General features: G+C 43.7%; 1 protein-coding gene across 4 annotated transcripts in view; it reads left to right on the forward strand.

Annotated features, from left to right (window-relative positions):
- The window catches only part of ap2a1 (adaptor related protein complex 2 subunit alpha 1), a 112,344-nt gene extending 96,958 nt beyond the window's left edge, over positions 1-15,386 (forward strand). For 2 of the 4 annotated variants that reach the window (XM_078161415.1, XM_078161416.1), the window contains one exon: positions 593-837. In XM_078161415.1, the coding sequence (XP_078017541.1) occupies positions 593-822 (230 nt within the window). In that variant the 3' untranslated portion in view covers positions 823-837. Of the gene's footprint in view, positions 1-592; positions 838-4,857; positions 4,982-9,982; positions 10,100-10,188; positions 10,259-10,777; positions 10,913-13,960 lie in introns of those variants that run through there. The other 2 variants (XM_033644780.2, XM_078161417.1) reach the window with 2 other exon arrangements.
- Positions 15,387-20,131: the final 4,745 nt, after the last annotated feature.

The raw sequence follows: 20,131 nt of genomic DNA on the forward strand, positions 1-20,131 counted from the left end.
CCATTTCTTTTTTTAATTCTGCGTGTGTACGCTTTTCTGACCCCACAGCATTGACAGCCTCATACACCCTCTCCCACTCACTCTTCTTGCGCTTAGTATTGATGCCAGAGGACAGCGTGCCAGTACGTACATTTTTGCGCACCTCCACTTCAGTGAGTAGCATCTCCAATTCGCATTCTGTGAAGTTTTTCCTGTCTTACTCATTCTTTTGTTTTAGTTTTCTGATCGTTCAGAGAGGAGAATCTCAGGTGCAGGGCCCATTTAAATATGATTTGCATATTTAAATGGGGGAGTGGACAGGGAGGGGTCGTGTACTCCAATATGTGCACTCAATTCTCAAGGAAATGTGCTTGGATTCATGCATATGCACAGATTCATACATCTGGATGTTTTTGTGTTTACGACGTTTTCTGGATTTAAGCGTACGCCATGTTTCAGTAGGAAATCCACGCAAGTCTTTGTACATGAGGCCCCTGGTGTTTTGACTGTGCCTACTGTATTTGATACTTTTACTACTTTGTACTCAGTACTCCATAAACTATCAGCCATATAAATAAGCAGAATGACCTTGTAACAATCATGTCTCTTTCAGGGAGAATGTACTTATTTTACGGTAACAAGACGTCAGTGCAGTTTGCCAGCTTCACCACCACAGTCAGCTGTCCTGGAGAGCTGCAGACTCATATCCTTTCTGTATACATGTTTCAGTATGTGAACAAACCACAAAAGCTTCAATGGGATAACTGGGACTCAGCGTGGTTTTCAGCCACTTCAAAGCAATCTCTGGATTCAAAGAAAAGCCCAGCCCACCTCAGTCGATAATAGCTCACTGCAGGTACAGACCGTTTTCAAGGTGTCCTTCGGCTGCTAGGAAACGACACTGTTGTTCCACTTAGACTTCTGGTCCAGCCACCACTGCATGAAAACAGTACATGTAAAGCTGAACTTTAGTCTTCCTAAACTGAAATACACACTGAGGGAAATGGCGAAACTAGTTTTAGGATTCATGCTGCTAAATGGTAGGTTGTTTCCATTGACGAGATACAAACTTGATGTCAGAAACAAAAGTTTACCATCTCCATAAAAAAATGAACCAGCGCAACATTGTAAACAAACCATCTCTTGCCAACAGTCTACAGGGGGACAAAGAAGCATTTGTATTTGTGTGTGCTGTGTGTCTGTCTTGTTATTTTTATTCTGAAAAACTTTACGGAAATGAAATGAGCGCTACAGACCCAGAAGTTTTATGTCCAGTTCTTTCTTCTGACAGCTGCGTGAGAAAAGTAAATCTTAACAGTAAAGTCTTGCTTAATTGACACTTTGTGCTTTGACTTAAATTTATTTCATTAAATTGAAATAGAGAAATCTATGATATAAATCATCAGTGACAGAAAACAATAGAAAGAACATGCTGCGTATCTAATACTGATGATTGTAACTCTGTGCCTTAAGCCTGGTATACACTGTGCAATTTTGGGTTGTCCCAGAAAAAAGGTGACCAACATGAAAGAAATGTGGCGATATACCGATTATAGCCCGATGCAGCGACGTACGTATGTGTTTGTCATGGATCGTGAACGACAATGAGTGTCATACACAATAATCCATCATTTCATCTTGTGTAGTGTGTCATAGTTAATGACAACTGACACCTCACGACGTTCCGACAGAAAGTCTAGCATGTTTGATTTTCTTTGTGTCGTTCACAACTGCTCCCATCACTTTGACCAATAGAAACACAGAGCAATCTGCTGCTGTGGACAACTGTATGACAACAACACCCCAGCCTTTTTGATATTTTCTCTAGGGATGCCGGTGTGAAACAGCAGAGGCACTTTATCAACCTGGTGAGTACTGCAATTAGCATCAAGCTAGCAAAGAATGTTATTTCTTTATAATCGAGACGGACATAGAGTAAGAAAATTAAAAAATAGTGGTGGGGCTTTTACTTAACACAACTGCAAAGGCTGCCAGCTTCATTTGAAACAGACTACATTATAAACGGGCTGTTATTTATTATTCCCTCTGTATTTTTATATTTTTACTTTATATCCGCTCCCGTTTGCCTTGATAAAGTTAATGCATTGCGCCATAATTTCAAACTCAACACTTCCTGTATGTGTTTCAAATTAAGAGCCCCTGGTAACTTCGGTTGAGAGAATCCATTCATTTTCTAAAGAAGCTTTTATTGTGAAACATTTGCAGGAAGTTGTTGTGGAGGATTCAGTGACTAGGGCTGTCAACGAATATTCTAAATTCGAATTTAAATTCGAATTTGAAAAAAAAATGGACCTTCGAATGTGAAAATTGATATTCGATTGTGGAGAGAAAAAAAAAAACACCACTGCAGCTGTCCTCTTTGCGAGTAGGCGTTGGCATCAGACGCGCATTTCTCCAGCCTGGTCGACAAGCGGTTCTGCTCCCAGCTGTTGTCTCCGTCACTCGGCTTGACACATTCGCTCACGGCTCGCGCAGAAAATAGATCAGACGCCGAAACGATCACTGCAGGGCACGAGCCGGTCACGGTCCGGTGCTTCGAGGCTATACGCAGCGCTTCCGCGCGCGGTTTGGCCACGGGTCAGAGAGGGGGGGCGAGCGAGAGGTCCGCGGTCATTTATAACGTAATGTTATAGATAATTGTTTTATGTGTTTTAATGTGTAGGTATGTAAATGTTTTCAAAGACGTTTATGTTGAAATAAAAATAGCTACAACTAGTTACGTTTCCTTGTATTAATACATATACATGTATGTTTCCTTGTATTAGTTTGCCCTCTTGTGGACATAATGCGGGGAAAAAAAATATTCGAATGGTTCGAACCTATGAGTTATTTTTAGAAGGAATATTCGAACGTCATTTTTGAGCAATTTTGACAGCCCTATCAGTGACTTGCATGTTTGCATATGGTACTTCATATGTAGCTCCTGCCATCTGATGACGCTTTTTTACATTACTACAACAACATTTCAGCTGGCACATAAACAGACACAGTGACTAAAATAATAGTAAAAGTAACAAAAAATAGGACAAGAATAATCCGATGACATCATACAAGTTTTGAAAGAATACCAGGTATGATTGGTGTGGACCATCGTGTAGTGCGTCATGTCTGTTGGCCAAGTCATGGCACGATTTTATGTCTCCTCGCGTAATGTTACATAGTGACTGTCAGAATGGACAGAAATGTCATGTAGTGTGTACCAGGCATAAAAGGGTGGACTTACGTCATACAGTGAGAGAGGTTCAAGGTTGGCCGTTGTGGGATGACCATCTTACTGTGCGACTGCTGTTACGACTTATGACTACCAACCAACCAACAGAAAGGGAAGAAGGGAACAGTAGCGGAGTTGCAGCTGCCAAGTGAGCAACCTAGCAGCTAGCAAACACACACAAACACACTGCAGTATATAGTGCCCACTAAACTTTTTTAAGGTTTTTTAATGTGACCCTCTATGTTGCGCTTTACAGTTGGAGAGGTAATAACCCATGCAGCATCCTTGTGCACTCAGTATGGGAAGCTATTGCATTGTATGTTGCAGCCTGCGATTCAGTAGGCGTACATCGCACAGTCTGCATACATCAATAGGGATGCACCGAATATTCGGTAACCGAATATATTCGGCCGAATATTGCAAAAAAACACACATTCGGTATTCGGTGGAATAAGTTAAAAGCAAGGCCGAATAATAGCGGCGTGTTTTGATAACACAATCAAACAGCGTGCCGTGACGGGTGGAATAAAATGTTGGCAGTGTGGCGATTCGCCCGTCACGGCACTCGCATTTGCAACTAAAAATAGTTTTGAGCGAGCAAAATAGGCTTAAATCATTCAGCACGCTGTGTGAGTACAGATTTCAACCACCAGCAGAAACGAAAGGCGAATCCCACCGATTGTGGGTTGAACGGGGGTCACAGACACAGACGTAAATGTATTCCTGTCAAATACGGCGGCCATCGGCTTACCGCGACGGAGAAGTCAGTTCCAATAATATCCTCTTCTTGGTGTCATGACTGCCCAAAAGTACCTGAACAGCCGAGCCAGCCGAACACAGGTATGTGACGTGTCAGAGGAGAAACGAGCCTTTCACATTTCTGTCTTTGTGTCAGTAACGGCCCACAAACCTCACCGCACTTAAGGGACTGTTCATTACTTATGAAGGGACTTGTCAGGGGAGGAGGGTGGCTGGTTGATTTTTATTTTATTTATTTATTTTATTTTGATCCCCCCTATGTTAATCACTTATTGATGCTGTTTTTGAAGTATGAAAAGGTCAATAAGTAATTTATTCCATTAAAATATCATTGATGTATTATAGAAAAGTGATTTATCTTTTTATAAATGACAAAAGGCACATCTGCCTCATTTTCGCTGTGGTATTGTGATACTACTCAGAACCATGATACTTTCACTGGTATCACACAGTGGGTCCCAATTTTGGTACCGTGACAACACTAATCTGGAAGGAGTTCATCTGCAAAAACTAATGAAAAACTAAACAATGGTATTCGGTACTCTGTATTTGGCCAAGCGTTTAATAATATTCGGCTTCGGCCACAAATTTTCATTTCGGTGCATCCCTATACATCAAACTTGATATCGTACCCAAGTTTATTAGACCCATGCCACACAGTGTAGCTGCACTAAACTTACAAGATTGCTAAAATCTCACAGTCTCTAGGAGGCATTACAGTTGTTGCTATGTAAGTGAAAAATTAATATAATAATGGAGACTTCATAATGCTGCCTGATTGACAAAACTTTCACTGACTTTATGAGGCAGTGTGAACACTGTCCACAGTCTGAGGTGTGAAAAAGTTAGTCTGTGTGATGTCTTGATGCTCCTTGACAACCCGCCACAGCTCAACGTTCAGACCAAACCAGTGGAACCACTGGTAGAGGGTGGAGCCCAAATCCAACAGGTCCTCAACATAGAGTGTCTGACTGACTTCTCTGATGCCCCGCTGCTTAACATCAAATTCAGGTAAGCACATAAAACCAACCCCAGTCATGATGTTAAGCAATGAAAAACTACACATTGAAAGTTGGTCAGAATGGGTTTGATGGACCTGAAAAATTAGCCCTTTTCCTTCACTGTATGAATTATCAAACAGGACTGCTAAGGAAGGCAGCTACGGAACATTTTCAATTCTTTCTATGGGTTTCAACACTTTTTCATTATATGCTTTACTTTGAGGTTCATAAACCACAAAAACTCAAGTTGTTAAACAGTGTCCAAATACAAGCAGCTTGTCCAGATGCAGTATATTTGGCCAAATTGTGATTACAATCAAGAACTAACAAAAAGCAAAATCTCTCATCTATTTCATGCCAACTTTCAGGACTTTGGAGATTTTGATTTGCAGCGCTGCCGACATTAAGGTCGGGGCCAGTAAGATGTTGAAATTGGATAAGCAGTTCTTTGTCAAAGTTTGTGATGGTTAATCTTCTTTAGTTTGCTGCAGTGGCTTGTCGTGTGATCATGGTAGTCACTGAAACAGGAGCTGATTTTAGTGTGATAGTGGTGATGATGCTCCTCTTTACCAGCAGAAAACAGACAGATCAGTGAAGAGAAACAGGCCCTGAGCAACATCAGTTTTAAAGTCTGATAATGTGCTCTGAGACAAACATTTGTGATATTAGTTATAAATCATGTCACATTACGAACCTTTTCCTCACTTAATGTTGTAACCTGCACTGTTTAGCGTGTGATGAGATGATATTAGGTGGACAGTAGATAGCAGCTCTGCTTTTTGAAATCGTCGCACGTTTAAAAGGTTCGTTTTTCTGGGTGTTTTGCATCTGTCTGTGGCATAACTTACAGGAGGCATACATGTGCAGCAAGAGAGAGGAACGGGGACCACAGTATAATTTCCTTACTCAGATAGCTCACTTTCAGCAGGTCAGATCGTAATATTCAGGTGGAGAATGATGATGAGGAGGATTTAATACAGGACGAAGAGAGCACACAGACAGACTGAGAGGGATGGTGCCAGGGAGATATCTCCAGTGAAGAGAAGAAAGGGAGCAAATGTGTTTTTTAATTTTGTCTCATACACTGAGCAAAAATATAAACGCAACACTTTTGTTTTTGCTCCCATTTTTCATGAGCTGAAAGATCTGAAACATTTTCCACACACACAAAAGACCATTTCCCTCAAATATTGTTCACAAATCTGCCTAAATCTGTGTTAGTGAGCACTTCTCCTTTGCCAAGATAATCCATCCCACCTCACAGGTGTGGCATATCAAGATGCTGATTAGACAGCATGATTATTGCACAGGTGTGCCTTAGGCTGGCCACAATAAAAGGCCACTCTAAAATGTTCAGTTTTATCACACAGCACAATGCCACAGATGACGCAAGTTTTGAGGGAGCGTGCAATTGGCATGCTGACTGCAGGAATGTCCACCAGAGCTGTTGCCTGTGAATTGAATGTTCATTTCTCTACCATAAGCCGTCTCCAAAGGCTTTTCAGACAATTTGGCAGTACATCCAACCGGCCTCACAACCGCAGACCACGTGTAACCACACCAGCCCAGGACCTCCACATCCAGCATGTTCACCTCCAAGATCGTCTGAGACCAGCCACCCGGACAGCTGCTGCAACAATCGGTTTGCATAACCAAAGAATTTCTGCACAAACTGTCAGAAACCCATGGTGGCGGTGGGGTTATGGTATGGGCAGGCGTATGTTAGGGACAACGAACACAGGTGCATTTTATTGATGGCATTTTGAATGCATAGAGATACCGTGACGAGATCCTGAGGCCCATTGTTGTGCCATTCATCCACAACCATCACCTCATTTTTTTTATATTTTTTTTTTTTTCCTACTTGTCTGCATTGGTCTTCATAGCTTAGCGCCACTAAAGGGTGTAAGCTTCTTGTGAAGATTGATGCACTGTTAATCTTGCAGTCAAGTATTTTATACCCATAATGCGTGGTTGTGACCGTCACCCACCCTCCCTGGAGACTAGCCTAACAGCCTTTATTGGAAAAACTTCCTAATATGAGTCAGAGAGGGCCGTGATACACCAAAGTGTGTCAAGGGGAAAGTAAGGAAACAAGCAAGGGGGAGGGGGCAGGTGCTTAAGTCCTGAGTTATATAGTGACAGTGCATGCGGAGAAGAAGGAGGAAAAACAAACAAACAAATAAACAAACAAACAAACAAAAAAAAACAGGGGAGAAACAGGCAGTGTAGCTGATGTATTGTGGCCTTGAGGTGGTTGTGCTCCATGCAGATTATCAAAAATAAACATAAACATGTCTACTATACTGTACTGAAAAACAAAAACAAAAGAGAAGTCTATACTGAACACCAAAAATGTGAGAGTTTGGTGGAGGGGGAAAGCCCGATTGCAGAGAAGAGTTGCCAGCGTGGTGTGGTAGGTTTGAGAAGCAAGTGGGCCCCTTTGGAGTGATCCCATCGGTTCTTTGCGATGCGTCACGGAGCTGAAGTATCGAACATGCATGCGTGTATTTGAACCCTCCCAATGTGTTTATGAAAACCATCACCAGGGTCCAGGGCCAGCCCTGCGGGGGAAGGGGGGCGGTATGGCACCCCAAGACCGCAGGAGCGCCCAGACCCCAAGACCAGGGAGCCGCAGAGGCTGCAGGACACCACGCAGGCCCAAGGACCCAGGGCGGCAATGGCCGGCACCCCCAGAGAGCCAGAGACACACCCCAGACAGGCGGGGCAGGAGGGCCCGCCCACCCACCGCCCGACGCGGACCCCCCCAGACACCGGGAACCCAGCCACACCACCATGATGTAAATGGGCTCCCTGGCTCCAACCCTCAGCCCAGGAGGGCCGGGCCCCACGAGCCACGCCATGCGTATCTACAGTGTGTGTAAACCCACCACCCACCCTCTTACTATGATTCTCCGATCCCTGACGGAGAAACATTAACCCTACACCGTGAATGTGAATGTGAGTGCCCATAAGTGTGATGTGGTGCATTAAAATTGAGGGAAGTAGGAGACAGGTGGGGGCAAGGCTGATGGCTACAGCACACTGCTGTCCTGCAGCCCGTGCAGCCATAGGCACCTGGAACCTGTTCCCAACTGTCCCACAAGATGTAGGTGTATGTGGTGCTTTTAAAATTGGAGAACAGATAAGGATGGGCCGGGGGACAGCATAGAGGGCTACCGGACACCACTGTCCCATAGCCTGCCCCATCATGAAGCCCCCCAATCCATCAGTGGTCTGCACCTCGAAGAGTGAGTGTATGTGGTGCATTGAAACTGTGGAATGTGGGGTGAGTGAACTAAATGTGGTTTAGGAGGCCAGGCCAGTGTAGGCCCGGCCCGAGGGCTGGAGGGATGGATGGGAGGGGCTAGAAGGTGGCGCCAACCAGACCCCGGCGCCGCGAGGCCCCCAGCGCCCATGGACAGCGGGCCAGGCGGGCCCCAAGGAAACCCAACGGGCCCCCACCCAACCCCGCCCCCCAAGCAACTGCAGCGTCAGGCCCCCGCAATGGTCCCGACCTGGGCCACACCGTCTGCAGCAAATCGACCCCCAGCAGAAGGACGAGGCGCGCCACCAGGGTGCACGGACGACAGGCCCCACCCAGCCCCCCCGAACCCCGACGCGCAGGAGCACAGGCCAACCTGCAACCCCGCCAGTACCCCCCCAGACCGCCACAGACCCAAAGTCGGACTCCCAGCCCATCCGACCTGCCCCCTACCGCCGGCCGCACACCAACGGGCAGGCCCACACTGCGCAGCACCAGAACACCCCCCGCAGGCAGCACCCAGCCCCCACACCAGGCCCCCCAACCCGGGGGAGGACCCCGGGCCCGCCCGAGGCCAGGAGAGAGGAGCAGGGAGAGACGGGGAGAGGGGGGAGGGAGGAGGGAGGGGGAAGGGCAGGAGTGGAGCGAGGGGGGAGCCCACCCACCCCGCACCACCAGGGGCGGAAACAGCCCCCCAGGGGGGACCGGCCACGCCGCCCCAGGCCCGGGGAGCACGAGGACAACCATCACCTCATGTTGCAGCATGATAATGCACGGCCCCATGTTGCAAGGATCTGTACACAATTCCTAGAAGCTGAAAACATCTCAGTTCTTGCATGGACAGCATACTCACCAGACATGTCACCCATTGAGCATGTTTGGGATGCTCTGGATCAGCGTATACGACAGCGTGTTCCAGTTCCTGCCAATATCCAGCAACTTCGCACACCCATTGAAGAGGAGTGGACCAACATTCCACAGGCCACAATCAACAACCTGATCAACTCTATGTGAAGGAGATGTGTTGCACTGCGTGAGGCAAATGGTGGTCACACCAGATACTGACTGGTTTTCTGACCCCCCCAGACCCCCCCAATAAAGCAAAACTGCACATTTCAGAGTGGCCTTTTATTGTGGCCAGCCTAAGGCACACCTGTGCAATATTCATGCTGTCTATCAACATCTTGATATGCCACACCTGTGAGGTGGGATGGATTATCTCGGCAAAGGTGAAGTGCTCACTAACACAGAGACAGACTTAGACAGATTTGTGAACAATATTTGAGGGAAATGGTCTTTTGTGTATATAGAAAATGTTTTAGATCTTTGAGTTCAGCTCATGAAAAATGGGAGCAAAAACAAAAGTGTTGCGTTTATATATTTGTTCAGTGTATTACAAAGTTTCACAACTAATTGAGCAGTACAATGCATTGGGTCCCACGGTGCAAGGTTTCTGTGCGTTAAGATTTTTTGGCAGATGACAGATTTAAAAAATGCATCTGAAAATATGGACTTGGTGTTCAAAGTCCTTAACTCAGAAACACACTTTGAAAGCACATTCTTTTCTGCTGATACACTTGAAATGATTAAGACTAACTAGTAACAGCTATCACTGGAGTATAGGGAGAGGAAAAAAACTAAAGTTATGTGCTCTGGACAAGATAAATCAATCCTGTCTACATGGAACTTTAGGCAGAAACATACAGATGGATATGTAGACCTGCAGTGTGTATGTGTTATGATCAGATACGGTGGAGCGCTGCAGAATCTGACCCTGAAGCTGCCTGTCACTATCAACAAGTTCTTCCAGCCAACTGAGATGTCCTCACATGACTTCTTCCAGCGCTGGAAACAGCTTAGCCAGTAAGTGTGTGTGTGTGTGTGTGTGTTGGGGGGGGGCATAGAATTTCCCTGGTAAAGCTGCTGACCTTTCCTGTGTCAACTCTCCTCAGGCCTCAGCAAGAAGCACAAAAGATATTCAAGGCTAACCACAGCATGGACACTGAAGTACTTAAGGCTAAGGTACACACACATTAAACTACTCATTCTTTTGTTTGCTTCTCCTGCTTTTTATCATCACAGAGCTTACCAGCCACATCTGTCTCCATAAGAAAGGCTGTGTGGGGACCTGGCTGTGTGCTTCTGAATGTACACCACCCAACACTTCAGTATTCTTGCTTACAACCAAGGATTTGTTTGTAATTGACAATTTTACATACATTGTTTGTACATACCGCATCTTTACCAATCAGCCAAAGAGAAAGGGTGTTAAATTATATAAATTGTGCTGATTATGCTTCATTTTCATTTACAGTTCAAAGTAAAGTAACAAAAAACTTATCTGGGCTCTCATGTTGTAGTAGATACCTAAGTTTAATTGGTGTTCAAAGTGTATGAAAATCCATATTTATAAGTCTAAACAACTTTTTTCATAAGGAATACTGCCGTTTTGTCAGTAATGTCCTATATGATGATATTATTATCTTTCTACGGTCTCCTTCATCCTTTCTGATGCATGTGTGCTGATATGTTTGTGCGCAGCTACTGGGACTAGGAACGGCCCTGCTGGACAACGTCGATCCAAACCCAGAGAACTACGTGTGTGCTGGAGTGATCCAGACTAAAGGCCAGCAGGTCGGCTGTCTGCTAAGACTGGAGCCAAATGCCCAGGCACAGGTACAACACAGCAAATACTCTAACTTTTCTTTGCGCGACTTCAGAGTTTTAACTAAATATTCTTCTTAATCAAACAGCTGCCAGGCAACCAGAACCAACAGCGCTCGACAGTGCGAGCGTTTCACTCGTATTTGCGACTAAAAATATAACTGTAAAAAATATTTACGGGCACATGTGCGCATAAAAAAATCAGCCGAAGCAGTCTATATTTTTTGTCAATAAAAAAATATGATAATCTAACCGCAAATGTTGGAGGAACTCCAGCCGCCTTCCCTCTTCCCCGTGTGACACGGTTATGGGCGGTTTTCCAAGCCACTGTCGGCACAATGAATATAAGTCCCGCTGTCGGCAGTGTGGAAATAAGTCAAAGTGTGGAGGAGATAGACCAGGTTAAGCGGCGGAACTCTGGGGAAGCCTGCTCCGTTCTCCCCGCAGTTAGGGACCGTTCTCCACGGCCAGGCCGTCAGCTGGGTGGAAATAAGACAAAGTGTGGTGGAGACGAGGGACCAGGAAAAGCAGCGGACCTCCGGGGAAGCCTGCTCCGTTCTCCCCGCAGTTAGGGACCGTTCTCCACGGCCAGGCTGTCGGCTGGGTGGGAATAAGTCAAAGTGTGGCGGAGAAGAGGGACCGGGAAAAGCGACGGAACTCCGAGGAAGCCTGCTCCGTTGTCCCAGCCAGGCTGTCGGCTGGGTGGGAATTAGTCAAAGTGTGGCGGAGAAGAGGGACCGGGAAAAGCGGCGGAATTCCGGGGAAGCCTGCTCCGTTCTCCCCGCAGTTAGGGACCGTTTGCCACGGTACCACTGCTGGGCAGGGTGGAATTAAGTCCTGCAGAGTTTCAGAGGACCTGGAGAATGTTTTAGGATAGTAATAACATCATATGAGATAATCATATTGCAAAGATAATATGTATAAGATAATAATATTAAAGAAAAAATTAAATTGCAACATTTTTTCAAAACTTGATGATTTTACCTGTCTGTACATTTTGTATACAAATTCATTAAATAATTTTGCTTGTAAATGTCTATTTGCATCAAGTTTATTACGGAAAACACATTATTTGATCAATTTACATTGTGCCCCTAAAGTTCTTTGTGCGCTCCTTACTTTTTCAACTTGGGAGCACATGTGCTCCTTGGGAAAAAAGTTAGCATCAAGCCCTGACCAAGTGTTTTCCATGTTCATCACTACATGTGAGAATGTAGATTCGGAGGAAATTGTATAATTCTGCTGTATAGCTTAGCTGATGTGTGAACAGTTTTCTGATCCTATCACTGTATGTATATCAGCTATGAACAAAAACCCTTGGTTGGTTCAGTACTATTTTTACACATGCTCCAATTTTGAAATCAAGTAGACCAGTTTTGGTCTTTAAACAAACCTAAACAACACGGCTGTTAAACTGAGACCTGACCCAGGACCAGAGTAAGACTAGGTCCAAATTATGTTTATTCTCATCAGGTTTTCGGATGTATTTTATGAATCTTAAAAGTGAAGTGTGCAAGATTTAGGGGGATGTGGTGGCTTCTGGTGTTGAATTGCAGATTGCAACCAGCTAAAAACTCCTGCAGTCAGAATTCCTTCAGTGTTCATGATTCAGATGATTAGTAACACTGAAAAGAACAGTTTCATGTTACAAATTGGTGCATTGAGGTCACTTCCTCTCCAAAACAAGTAGACCTGGTGAATTAAACCGGTAAAACATTGAAAATTGCAGTTTCATGTTACAAATCCATGTTTTTCTAATGCAATTCTGCGTAGCGCTGCGGGCAACTAGTCCAATACGTGCTAATGTGTGCTCACCGTATTTCTCCGAGAACATAAGATCCAGACATTCAGAAGGTTTTCACCAGAAGCTGAATTATCCACAGAGGTCCCTTCCTCTCTCAAACAAACAAACTGGATGATTTAAACCCCTAGAAACACTCAATAAAGCAGTTTCACATTGCATCTTAATGTAACTCCGGTGCTGCATATTGCAGTTGGGCTTCTGACTATGGTGGCTGACACAAAAACGTAGAAACATGAACATGTGAATGTCCCTATCTGGAGACAGTGTTTGGTTTGTCTGTTCTGGGCTACTGTGGAAACATGGCGGTGCAACATGGTGATCTTCATAAACAAAGACCTGCTCCCTATATCATTCTAAGGTAACAAAAACACAACAGTTCTTATTTTCAGGTGATTATACACTAAAAAAATCATTATTATTATTTTCAATTTCTGCCAATATATTCCCCTAAATTCTACACACTTAGAAATATAAGGTTATTGTCTACCCGTGGTCCACAGGGACCTCCGTGCCGCCCCACCATCTTCCAGGAAACGCCGGCAGCTTCAGAGTTGTGGAGATGAGATCAGGTGGCTGCTAGGAGAGTTGTCAGATTTGTGCAGAACAACAGAACAAAAACACGACACATCACGGACACTATGATAACGTTCAAAACACAAGTTTAACCCTCAGTGGTTTCTGTGACGTGAGATATACTTTCAAAACTAGTACAGTCACCCAAGCTACTGTTGCAACACTCATCACTCCCTAGCATCTACATCTGGGCATTTAGGACAGTAGGCTCCATTTGATTGGCCCAGTATATTGACACGCAGCGAATGCATGGCACATGTTAATATACTATTTCTCACAGCTCAAGCCATCTTTTGCATAACTTTATCACACATGTTGATATCGCAGTGAAGGTAAATTTTTCATATATTGTGCAGCCCTAACCAGTGTCATAAAATAATCCCAAAATGACAAGAATATTATTTATCGCAGTTATGTCTTTGACTGTATATCCTACAACAAAAGCAGTTATCATGACAGGCCTATTTAAATAGTTCAGTTTATTGTTTTATTAGCAGGGAATGTGCACAACTCAAGGCTTAAAAAAAGTTTTTTGTTTTTTTTTTGTCCTTGAGTAAATAATGGCACTTGTAACTTTGTGTGTGTGTGTGTGTGTGTGTGTGTGTGTATGTGTGTGTGTGTGTGTGTGTGTGTGTGTGTGTGCGCGTGTGTGTGTGTGTGTGTGTGTGTGTACGTGCGTGCAGATGTACCGGCTGACTCTCCGCTGCAGCAAGGACTCTGTGTCCAGGCGTCTCTGCGAGTTGCTGGCCCAACAGTTCTAGAGTCCAGACCTCTACCATAACCAGAACTCCCACCATCCCCACCAGCGACCTCTCCCTCAAGCCCTTCTGCCACACCTCTCCTCCCTCCAACAGAGAATCTTTGAGTAAAAAAAGGTGTAATCTACATAAGGGAAAAAGCAGCCACTGCGAACAGCAGCGGTGATATTCTTGTCATTCTTATTGTCCCAGATTCAGATTCCAATTCATCTTCTACGTGTTTATTAACATGATGCTACATTCTTGTTTTTGTTGGTGTTTACCTGTGTAGCTGGTGCCTGCATGGCCTGGTGTGTGTGTGTGTGTGTGTGTGTGTGTGTGTGTGTGTGTCCCAGTCCCATGGTTGTGCTGGGGTCCCATTCTGCTCCATCCTGACTGTTCCATAGTACTGTTGGTGTGTGTGTGAGAGAGATAGAGAGGGAGGGAGAGAGAGGCTTATTTTGGATTGGAATAGCAATGGGTGACACTGTTTATTACAGACATACCCTGATACACACACATACATACATTGGTATAAGGCCTCTGTGATTTTTTGTGGTTCTGGTGGGATCCACAAATGAAGTGAGACCTGAGGGTCCAGAACTCTGATCTCTGCCTCTTCTGCCTGCTCATTTCCGTCTACCATTCCCAGTCAAAATGCACTTAAGGCCCTTGGATCTTCTTTGAGACCCTCCAGCATGAGCCACCTTACGTTCCCCCCTGAATGACCTGATTCCTCTCCTGAAGCCCTGTAAGGAGTAGCCTTTCATCTCAAACAGCTAGTCCACTCGTTTATATTTTGATGTGTATGTAAACATGTGCCAGTGTATTCTTTATTGCTTTCTGAGACATTCCCATCATGCTTGTGTAGAGCGCCCATGACTAACCCAAGCCATTCAAGTAGAGGGATAGCACAGAATGGACACTATGTAGGTGATGGGTACAGGGATGAGACTTACAGTGTTAAAACAGTCTTTTAGATCTTGGAGTCGGTCTCATCCAGTGCCTGGGAGACGTTTCCAGGTGCTTGTCATTGAAAAGCTTAAGGCAGTGTCTGTTAGATGCTCTTTATTGGAGGTGAGGAAGTTTATCAGATGTACTCTTTGCAAGCCAACCGCATAGTTCTTCATCACTGTGGTCTTCTCATGTAAAACTCTTTTTGAAAACACATCTGATAAAACATAAATCTAATCTTTGTGCGGCCCATCTGAGGAAGTTTACAAGTTCATCATGTTCAACGGTGGAATCTGTTTTTTTATTGTAAATGTTTTCAAGCAGCATGCTTTAGTTTGACAAGAGAGAAGAATTCACTGCTGATGACTCACTGGTTATTTGGCCAAAGGGTCAAAGGGATAGTTCAGATTTTGCCCCCAGTTTGGAGAAGAAGGCTGAAGTCCAACACCAAAGCTAAGCAGTGTACTGCTGCGGAGGGTTCAGCAACAAAACATATTTTAGCCACATAGAAAAATCAATATCAGATTTAGCGACACTATATTTAGAATTTTCACCTATTTACCTTTCCATCAGACAGGCTGTTCTGATAGGGAAGCCATTAACAGTTTCAGTTCCTCATCTATACTCTTGTGAAAGCTACCAGACTCCACTGAGAAAACAGTAACAGTAACTGTTTTAAGTGTTACTGTGTGACTTTGGTGAATCACAAGCAATATCAGTTTGAGTGTATGCTTTATCTAGAATAATTTTACTGTTTTTCCTCTATGTCAGGGAGGGATTTCCCACGGGAAAATGAAGAGAATATATTGCTCTCTTCAAAGCCAGACTCCATTGGATAAAAAAAGAGGGATTAACATTGCTGAACACAGGAGCTGCTGGTCTACCACTGCCTCAGACTGTTATTTTCTTTGTGATACTGTGTGCATTTGGTGTTTTAAAGAGTTACTTCAGATTCACCAAAGTCACACAGTAACACTTAAAACAGTAAATTACTGTTTTCTCAGTGGAGTCTGGTAGCTTTCACAAGAGTATAGATGAGGAACTGAAGCTGTTAATGGCTTACCTATCAGAACAGCCTGTCTGATGGAAAGGTAAATAGGTGAAAATTCTAAATATAGTGTCGCTAAATCTGATATCGATTTTTCTATGTGGCTAAAATATGTTTTGTTGCTGGCCCCTCCACAGCTGTACATTGCTGAGCTTCCATGTCAGACTCCAGCCTGCTTTTCCAAACTGGGGGCATACTGACAGACATCTGCTGTATGTAATATATGGGTTAGTGACTGACTCATGCATCCCCACTTTTAAGAAATCCAAACTATCCCTTTAAGTTGCCCACCTCTGATAAAGAGCAATGTTCAGCTGCTTTGACTGTGGATGACTGTATCTCAGAGCCATCATGGCTCCACAGGACCCTGGGACTGGTTTGGGCTGCTGCTTTGCTGTCTGTATGTGTCAAATTGATTTTCTTGATGAAGAAGCGCACTGCCTGATCTATGATTAGAACATAGCACTGATAGATGCACCATAATCACTTGAAGGATATAACTGTTTTGTAGTCAGGCAGTTATGCTCTGAACAGATGGTGCTGCAGCAGCTAAATCCAGAACCAACATATATCAGAGCTAGTTCCATCCCAGTCTGGACACACATCAGTCTAATATATGTATGTATACGGTCTTGTTCCTGCTTCTACAGCCAAGCATTTAAAGAGTAGATCAATGCCAACAAATCAAATGTGTACACAACCACTACAGTAAATATTTAGAGAACACAGAGATGTTCAGTAACCTCAAAATGTTTGGATTTGTGCATCCACAGCTTTCTCATGCTTTCCGGGTTTCCTCTCATGCTTTCCGGGTTTCCTCTCACGCACAAGCAATGATATTGTGGGAGAGGACAGGATGTAAGACACCCAGATGTCCATTACAACTACAGGGGACTCAGTGTATATGTGTGTGTGAATGTGAGTGTGGCTGTAAGCAGGTTAAAAAAAAAAGCTTAAAGGCATTTCTTATACATCGTCACATTACATTCTGTGGCTGCACGGCAATCACAGGACATTGAACTTTGTAGTGGAAAATGTAGTCATTTTGTCATTCTGTGAGTGTGTGTGTGTGTATGCAGTATCCACTAGCTAATGCAGCCTCATGTATCGGTGTTAAGAACCTGTCCAATACCTGTGTTAGAATTAAGATTTACTCTGTAATGAAGAAATGTGAAAGTAAAACTATGCCATATATCCGACTTGACGCCTCCTGTCTTTCTGTGTCTCACTGTATCACACTGATAGATGATGACTATACAGCACATGTACAGTAAGTGATCAGTGGGATTTAACAGGATAGATGGAAATATGAAACAACTCTTCAATGTCTGAAACACAGTCGGGAAAGAGATTTATTTTAAGAGTTTTTAAAAGTGTGTGAGAGATGCACACAGCTTGTGGGACACATCAGTAGAGGGTTATTGAGATCCAATGGCTTTCAGGAGGTTTACATCCTCATCGGCAGGACAAACAAGGCCTTTAACTGCTCGGCTGATAAAGTGTTTTAAAACAGAATTTCAAAGATTGATTTAACAAGTCTACCAAGACGGCCAAGCCAAACCACAGTCAAGGGGTTTTAAACAGAAAACACTGTAGGAACTTAACAATGCAGCCAGAATAGAGAGGAAAGTGAAAACAACAATATGGACTGACTGCATATCAAATCTATGGAAGCGCATTGCATTCACTGGATAAAAAAAATTAAGACACCTTATCTCGTAATTAGCCTATGAGATCCTTATCTCGTAATTACGAGATAAGGATCTCATAGGCTAATTACGAGATAAGGATCTCATAATTATGAGATCAGGAAAGGTGCCACACACTGCTTCGCTCAGAACCACATACTGCACATCCACGAAGGGGGGTCAGAACTACTGTAACCAGCTGCCACTCGGGTGGTGCCATCTTGACTATATCCCACATCTTTATTAGGGACTGAGCCCGAAGGCAGAGGACTGATCAGAGAGCAGTCCTCGCCCCTGTTTTTGCTGTGTTTATTATTAGGGACCGAGCCCGAAGGCAGGCCGAAGGTGAGGACCCAATTGTTTTTGCTGCGTTTTTTAGGGACCTTGGCCAAAGGACGAAGTCCCACTTGTTCCTGTAAGGTTTATTAGGGACCTTGGCCGAAGGAGAGGAGAAATTTCTGCAAACAGCTGAGGTGCAACACATTTTAAACTCGCTCCTCTGATCACATTTTTGACTCTAGAAATATAAAACACGACACGTGCGTTCACGAGAAGTGGCTCTCTCTCACCATCACTTTATTTTCTTCATTGGACCAACGGTTTGGGTATGGGAAGAACTTGTTCGAGGAGTTCACACCCATTATAAACAGCCTTTGCTGATCTGCTCTCTCATGAGCTCTCTGTGTGCCCCTCAAGTGCAGGCAAGTCATTAATCGCCATGACAACGGCTGCACACACAGACACACAGGGCTCTCTTTGTCTGTGTGTCTCACAATCTTTAAAGGACAGATTACAGCAGCAGAATCTTCATTTGAAACAGCAAATACACATTATTAACCCCTAAAGTGCCAAAATGGGCCCTCTAGCGCCCCCTAGGTGCACTAAACTGGCCACTGCAGCCTGTAGGAATGTCGTAGAAATATCAAACCAAAACTGGTGTGTTTGACTTACAAATCACGCGCTGACACCCATGACCTAATTCCAAAAGGAAGTGAGCTATTTGACCTTTCAAAGTAAGATTTTGCCTCAAACATGCTCTTAAAAAAACACATCTCCTCCTACACCGTTTATTTTATTTGCTTTAAAGACGCACACATGCCACCTCAACTGCTGCTAAACAGATCTTCTGTATAACTTTATCTCTCTCATCATCACATTATTTTGATGATTGGACCAACACTTTGGGAATGGGAAGAACTTGTTCAAGGAGTTAAATCTCCACTAAAACAGGTCTCTCTGTGTTCTGTCTGTCTCTCTCACCATGGCAACCGCTGTCACACACAAACTCACAGAAACATGATGTGTGTGCGTGTCTACATCTTACGTGCAGACATGACAGGGGCAGAATCTCCATTTTAACCCTTTAGGTGCCAGAGTTAATTGAGGAAAATATTCCATTTTTATTTCAACATTTCAAAAGACTGTGGCTTGAAAGTGGTGAGAGATAAAGGCATACTGTAAATGAGAAAACTATTCATCATGACCCAAAGTTTGTCATGGGAGTAAATTAACTCATTTAATTTGCATATTGTGGCATCATTAGGCGGCGGCCATATTGGATTTCATAAATCTCAGTAAAACAACATTTTGAACATATTTACAGATTTATTTTGTTTTGTGTTGTTTTTGTCATCTCATCCTCAAAAAAAGGGAGGGGAATCTGATGGGAGTAAATTAACTCATCTAATTTGCATATTGTGGCATCACTAGGCGGCAGCCATATTGGATTTCATAAATATCAGTGAAACAGCATTTTGAACATATTTAAAAAGTAGATTTATTTTGTTTTGTGCTGTTTTTGTCTCTTACTCAAAATAAAGGAAGAGGAATCTGATGGGAATAAATTGACTCATCTAATCTGCATATTGTGACATCACTTATACATACCTGCAGCTACAGAAAGCATTCAGACATCAAAACGTTCAGCTCTGTAAGGATTTTCTGATGTTTGTGGCAATATGTTTGATATTTCTAAATAATTCACAATGACGACATAAGCTGGGAGCCGAAACGTGCGTGAGTGCGAAGTCCCGCCCAATGCTGCTTGCAGCTTTAATTATAATGTGTATTTGGAAATTACGACAGAGTATTAAGGTACGACGGAGTATTAGGGCCACATTGAAGAAAAAATCGGAGATTTCGAGAATAAAGTCATAACTGAGAAAAAGTCATAATATTAGGCTACAAGAATAAAGTCGAATTATGAGATTAAAGTCGTTATTTAATGAGATTGAAGTCATAATATTACGAGAATAAAGTCGTAGTTTTTTAAGGAAATAACCAACAACAAACAGAATGTCAGATTGTCTTTCATGCCATTGTAAGTAGCCTACTTAATTAGGTTTGGGAACCGGCACCGTGCCGGTGTTCTGACGATTTGGTTCTGTGTCAGTCGAAATGCGCTGTTTGTGACTCCGGGCCCAGCTC

Source organism: Epinephelus lanceolatus, chromosome 18 (genome assembly GCF_041903045.1).
Source record: "Epinephelus lanceolatus isolate andai-2023 chromosome 18, ASM4190304v1, whole genome shotgun sequence".
Classification (NCBI taxonomy): domain Eukaryota; kingdom Metazoa; phylum Chordata; class Actinopteri; order Perciformes; family Serranidae; genus Epinephelus; species Epinephelus lanceolatus.